We start from the raw sequence: 6,206 nt of genomic DNA, 5'->3' as shown, positions 1-6,206 counted from the left end.
AAACATGAACTCAAAGCCTTCCCTGTCTACCCTCTCCAGCACCTCCAGCAGCTTCACCTGCAACCCAAATGAGCAATAGCCACCCCAGTGGAGCCAGCACAGCCATGAGAGAGCACAGCACTGCCCTGCCAGCACCCAGCCCTGCTCACCAGCTCTGAGTCCACGGTGGCAAAGTCCTTGCTCCAGCTGACCTCCTCCCCTGCCAGCTGCTTCCACACCAGCGCTGGCAAAGACAGGATCTACCAAAGGGAATGGACACAAGCATTCTCCCCGTGCCCCTCCTTCACCCATGGGCAGCCCCTCTGCCCAAGACAGGGTAGCCCCTGCCAAGCCCCGTCACTGGCCAGGGAGACTCTGCTGTGCTCACCAGAAACTCCTTGCTCCTCAGGGCTGCTCCCATCAGCTGCCCGATCCACTCATACTTGGGGAAGTCCTTGCAGGAGGGGTTGGGGACATACATGTCCCTGGTGTCACTGCTGCTGTTAGCCTGTCGGACAGACGCTTAGGACACACAGAGATTTGACGAGCCCAGCACAGTCTCTCCTGCAGCCTTCCCCACCATCACCCCTCCACCTGCCTCTCCAGCCCTTTACACCCTTCCAGGAGATCTCCACCACCCAGGTACAAGCACAGCTTTCCCAGACAATAGCTCTGCAAACATTAAGATAGGGCTAACATCCCAGGCTCTGCTGACTGACTCCCCTGGCCTGGACAGGCAGACAGTGGGATGCCAAACCTGATTAGAAGTGCGCACAAAGAAGGGCAGGGGCACCGGGACATCACCCGAGCTGGGACACAGCTCCTCTGACACATCTGACAGGCTGTCCCGAAAGCCACCACCTGCAGTGGGGGCAGAGGCTGGTTAGGGCCTGACACACCAGGGCCAGACACTGAGCCACAGGATCTGGCCAAGCTGCCCACCTCCCTGGGACAGCAGCAGGACTGGCAAGGTAGGGGAGATATGGGGACCACCTCATGTGTGCAGAGCAGGGCTGCCTCTCCCAGAGCAGCTGGGACAGTGTGGGCACCCACTGAGCTGCACCCCAACATAGGAGACGCCAGGGGAGAGCTCTCACCATTGTCAATGATGCCCTCAGTGACGAAATCGCACTCCCACCACTGGCTGTAGGTCAGGGGCCACCTGTGAGGAAGCAACAGCCCCATGCACATCCCTCCTCCGAGCATACCAGCAGCACCTGGAATCCCCTTGCACCCTGCTCTGGGGAAGTGACACCCCACAAATATGACACTGAAGACCTACCTGTAGTCCAGGGGCTGATTGTTCTTGGAAGATCTGAGGCCTTCATACAGCTGGAGAGTAGCAGAGCGGAAAGGGAATGAGATGGGGGCAAGATACCTGCTGAAGTGACAGATACCTGGCACAGGGCATGGCGCTGCCATACCTGGGTGAAGACGGCGTTCCTGCAGCTGGGGTCCAGTGCGGGGTTGGCACGGTGCTCCCGGGCCAGGAGCCGGTTGATGTAGAGCTTTGGCAGGGTGTGAGGAGCAGAGCTCTCCGAGGACTGGAGACAGTGGGCAATGACGGCTTCACTCTGCTTGGACAGCACCAGGAATGGCTTCATGTTCTAACAAGGGACAAGCTGGGATGGTTAGAGGCCTGATCCTGCCACCACGTCCTGTCTTTTCCTCTCCCCAGGTCAGCCCCGGTGTCACGGGGGATGCTCCTCCATCCCTCTGGCAATGCCAAGCATGGCAGCTCTCAGCCCTGGGCTGGTCTGTCCCCACTGGATCAAGGAGGACACACTACAGCCCCCAGAAAACCACTTGAACTTGTGAGATGCCCCTACTGGCATCATCCCAGGGGAGCCTGGCAAATGCTCACCCTGAGTGCATCAAAGGTGCCGATGCTGTCCTCAGAGAGGGGGATCAGGTAACACAGGACACTTTCCAGGAGCTGGACAAACCTGGAGACAGGAGAGAAGCAATGTGAGGCTGCAGGAGAGTGGCATTTCACCACAACCCCCGGCCACTGTGCTCCCTGTACATGGGTCCCCACCAGCCCATGGAGGGACACCAGACACAAGGGCAACACCCACCCAGCACCCCCTGGCCACTCCCTTTATTTCTTTTCCCCCAAGAAAACGCCGCAAAGAAGAGCAGCCCAGCCCATGCTGCTGCACTGCAGCTGGATCACTGCAGAGGGTCTCTGTAGGGCCAGTGCTGACCCCAGCCTGAGGCTGCCCCTACAGGTCAGGGCATGATTCTTTTTGGGATTGAGCTCACTGTGGGGATGGTGGCATCCCTGTGCCATACCTCTGAATGAGCACCGCACGCCGGTACAGCACATCAGCATCCACCCCTTCCAGGAGAGGGTAGCGAACCAGCCGGGCTGGCTGGAACATGTCAGCGTTGAGGATCAGGTCCCACTCCCAGAAGGACATGATCTTAATCCCCTGCAGACGGACATTGTACCCTTGGTCTGCCAAGAAAGAACAGTCATGTTGCATGTGCTGCGGCCAGCACGGCTTGGACGCTGCAACCAGGGGCGAGGTGACCCCAACACCTGCAGCAGCTCATATGAAGTTCATTCCTCAATCTTCCCACCAGTGGATCCCAAAAAGCAGCCAGTGTGACAGGAAGAGCTGCAGGTTTAGGGCCAGGCTGGGTGCACAGGCTCACCCCGGCACTCCAGGAAGCGGATCTCCAGCACCGGCATGTGGATTTTCATGTCGCGGAGGATGCAGACATTCTGGTAGCTGTTCCTGCACACAGCATGGAGGGAGATGGCAGAGCCATGAGGCACAGACAACCGTGAGGCGGCCAGCGAGGCACAGGCCACTCTGGCTCCCCAGCTGAGGATGTGCTGCTACCCATGCAAAAGCCCCCCCACCTCACCAGGGCTGTGGCAGGAGGGGCCCAAGCAGAGAGAAGAAGCTGTCAGAGGCACAGAGACGTTCTGGAGAAGGTGGAAGCCGCATCCAAAAAGCCAGAAAAGAGCACAAATTCAAAGCAGTACAGAAAGACAAGATGGCTGAGAGCATGTCACTGTTCTTGAGAGGTCCCAGCACATCTCACAAGGGCAGAAACATCCTTCAAGTGGAGTTGGTCATGCAAGGGTGGTGTGTTTTTGAAGGAAACAGGGATTTGGGTAGATTAGCAATTTACTAAGTGTATTTTCAATGCCTTTGTCAAGGTCCCATCAAAGTCCTGTGAGCCCATGGGGAAAAACCACTGCAAGTATTCAGACGCAGTGAGGAGTTGGCTCCTGCCACTGCAAAGGACGCCTCTGCAGTCTCACGGGTGCTTCTTCAGAGACAGATCTCACTGCTCAGCCAAAGAACATCAAATGGGCAAGTTTTGGGGGAAGGTGAAGGAGACCTTTGCACTCCTATGTAAACCCCCAGCTGCCTCGAGAAGGGTGTTCAGGGCCGGGGTGAAGATGGAGAGCTGAAGCGCCCCAGGACTTCTTGGCTACAGCTCAGCAGAGATGCTCAGGAAGGTGACAGCAGTGGTGTGTGTCCCCAGAGGTGAGGAAGAGGAGGCAGAAAGACTGCCAAAGTCACCAGGCAGAAGGAAGCATGCTGCAGACCAGGTGCCGCAGCATGGGTGAGGAGCAGGAAAGGAGATGAAGGCACTTGACTGGCACATGGAGGTGAGGGACCACCACACTTGTGGGAGCAGATGTAGTCTGCACGCAGGGAGTTCCAACCCTTGGAGAGCCACTGTCACTGGCAAGTCACTCAGGACCAACCCCAGCCCCATCCTTAACATCTGCTCAGGATGCAGAGACAGCTCAGGAGTTAGGCACAAGCTGGGCATAAGCTGCTCCTCATTCATTACTCACTCATTAATTAGGACTGTTCTCAGGTGCTCCAGCCTGCTTAGTGTTCCCCCATACACAGCCACCCGCCTGGGTACATAGGAGCTGGACTGCCCATCCAGCATCAGCCACAGTCTCCTGGGGGTGAGAAGAGCAAGGAAGAGCATTGTCCTCCCCTCATGAGCTGCCTGGGCCTAGAGATGCCCCCAGAGTTGTCCCAGGCCTGGGGCAAAGTTGTGTCTTCCTAGGGTGCCTCTGGCAGCAGCCGTCCCCCACCTCAACCCCATGCCCCCAGCTGCAGCCCCAGCTGGGGGAAAGCTCGGTTGAAGAGGAAGATGGTGCTTTGCCCCGCACCCTGCCCTTCCCCGGCACAGCTGTTGGCATGGAGGGCACACCCCAAGCTCTCACTTGACAATGGCGCCTTTCTTCATGTTGAGCCGAACCCAGTGCTGTCCCGGGGGCCCGCTGCTCTCCCAGAAGGTGTATGTCAGGTTGTCCGTCAGATGGGCTGCAACACAATCCTCCTGCAAGAGTGCAGCGAGCAGAGGGAGGGAGATGAGCATCCTTGCACACGCCATGGCCTCCTCTGAGATGGGTTTTGTGGGTCCAAAGGAGGTCAGGAACAGGCCAGGCCCTTAGTTTGTTGGGCTGTGGGTGGACGGTGGCTCCCTGACATAGCAAACTGGGCATGGCTGTGGACCCCTAGTGCTCCAGAGACACAATGGGGTTTTGCTCCCAACGCCCAACTCCTGGCAGCTTTGCTAGAGCAGCAAAACCCCACCACCATCCCCTGCCCCTTGCAGAGGGGACAGCCACCACTGGTCCCGCCTCCCTGCATCTGTGGTGATGCTCATGTGTCTTACGCTGATTTTAGGCTGCAGAGGAGCCCCACTACACACCGTCTGTGAGGAGACCTCGATGCTGTTGATGTGTTCCTTGGTGCAGTCTGCGTGCTGCAGCTTCTTCTCACTGTGATCATACAGGAAGCGCCCCAGCTCCATGTCGCGCTCATAGCTCCAGCCTGGGGGCAAGGACCTGCAGGGAATCTCTGTGTTAATGGGATGAGGACACCAGGCTGCACCCCAAACCTGCCCACCAGCAGTGTGCAGGACCCCGGCTGAGACTGGCTGCAGTGTCTCATGGCCACCAAATCGGCATGGTGCCAGGCCACTGTCCCTGCAGCAGGCAGATGGCATGGCTGTATCTCATCACCAGCACACCAGGTATTTATGGCCACTCCAGCCCAGTGGGAGTAGCAGCATACAGTCACTCCAATGGTCTGTGGAGCAAAGGCCATCTTTGCTTGAGATCTTTGCTGAGAGGTACCAATGTAAAAGGCATCTCATGGCACCCATCCTCCCCACTCCAGACCCTGAAGCCAATCATGGCCCTTCAGGCATGTCCAGGCCCTGGCCAGCAGCCCCTCGGGGTGCTGCAGTCCTGCTCTAGGAGATGCATTCATACCGAAACTTCTGCACGGCAGCCTCATCCTGCTCTATGAGTCTGGGCATCTCTCCAAGGCGCATGGAGTACGTCAGGTCCACCACTTGTTCCCAGCTGGAGCAGCACCGGCGGAGTCACACAATGGAAAAGATGTGTCAGTGCTCAGTGTGTCCATTGCTGCCTTAGCCTGAAGTGTAGTCAGCACTAGTGGAGCACTGGGGCGACACCCGGGAACAGCTGTGGGAAGGATGAGTGTCCCTGCACCCGGGTACAGGTTGGGACAGAGCAGGGGAATCCCACCCTGCACACGACCTTATATCATGAAAATAAAATTTGAGGTCTCTGATCACTGCACTACCTCTGTGACATCGCTCAGCCCAAATCCAAGTGACTCAGAACCCCCCTAGCATCATCTTTATTCTGTGCTGCCACTGCCACAAGCAAGCAGGATTAGTCTACGCGGGAGCACCCACCTGCCCACCGGTGCTCGGCGGGGGTGTGTCCCACCTGCGCTGGAGGGAGTGAGTGGGCTGTACTGGCCGTGTCCAAGGGACTGGGGATGGCTGGGTCGCATGTCCCCTGTGGGGACCGGTCACACGCGTCTCCAGCGCCCAGAGCCCAGTTCCTGCCCGGGGCGCAGCGGGTCGGGGCCATACCTGACAGCAGGTCTGTAATCAACCCCCAGCGTTTGGTGCTGACACTGGATCCGCTGCACGGAGTCAACCGGGACTAACTTATCTCCTCCCTCTCCGAACCTCTGCGCCAGCACCCAGCCCTCCGCCAGGCCATGGGTGCCCGTGTACTCCTCCAGCTGCTCCTGAAGGCACATCCCGTCCTGTCACCGCCGTCGAGACCCGGCACGCCCGGGTGGTTCCCGGTGCCGGTCCCGCGTTACCTTGCTGAGCTTGACCCAGAGCCCGGCGCCGTTGCAGTACTCCTCGCCGGTGGCGCGCAGGCAGCCGCCCTCCCGCCGCCCGATCGT

At 58.6% G+C, this 6,206-nt stretch overlaps 1 protein-coding gene across 1 annotated transcript in view; it reads right to left on the bottom strand.

Annotated features, from left to right (window-relative positions):
- The window catches only part of LOC103621981 (E3 ubiquitin-protein ligase HECTD3), a gene marked incomplete at its 5' end in the record, with an annotated part of 8,078 nt that extends 1,872 nt beyond the window's left edge, over positions 1–6,206 (bottom strand). Inside the window, 17 exons of the mRNA XM_017743450.1 lie at positions 1–57; positions 150–239; positions 368–487; positions 737–840; positions 1,077–1,141; positions 1,262–1,311; positions 1,404–1,586; positions 1,844–1,925; positions 2,275–2,440; positions 2,641–2,723; positions 2,857–2,895; positions 3,806–3,919; positions 4,190–4,305; positions 4,681–4,816; positions 5,246–5,338; positions 5,881–6,041; positions 6,120–6,206. Coding sequence (XP_017598939.1) covers positions 1–57; positions 150–239; positions 368–487; positions 737–840; positions 1,077–1,141; positions 1,262–1,311; positions 1,404–1,586; positions 1,844–1,925; positions 2,275–2,440; positions 2,641–2,723; positions 2,857–2,895; positions 3,806–3,919; positions 4,190–4,305; positions 4,681–4,816; positions 5,246–5,338; positions 5,881–6,041; positions 6,120–6,206 — 1,746 coding nt within the window. The remainder of the gene's footprint in view (positions 58–149; positions 240–367; positions 488–736; positions 841–1,076; positions 1,142–1,261; positions 1,312–1,403; positions 1,587–1,843; positions 1,926–2,274; positions 2,441–2,640; positions 2,724–2,856; positions 2,896–3,805; positions 3,920–4,189; positions 4,306–4,680; positions 4,817–5,245; positions 5,339–5,880; positions 6,042–6,119) is intronic.

This window comes from Corvus brachyrhynchos, unplaced genomic scaffold (genome assembly GCF_000691975.1).
Source record: "Corvus brachyrhynchos isolate BGI_N302 unplaced genomic scaffold, ASM69197v1 scaffold48, whole genome shotgun sequence".
Lineage (NCBI taxonomy): Eukaryota > Metazoa > Chordata > Aves > Passeriformes > Corvidae > Corvus > Corvus brachyrhynchos.
Note: the sequence above shows the minus strand (reverse complement) of the source record. Positions and strands in the feature narration are given on the sequence as shown.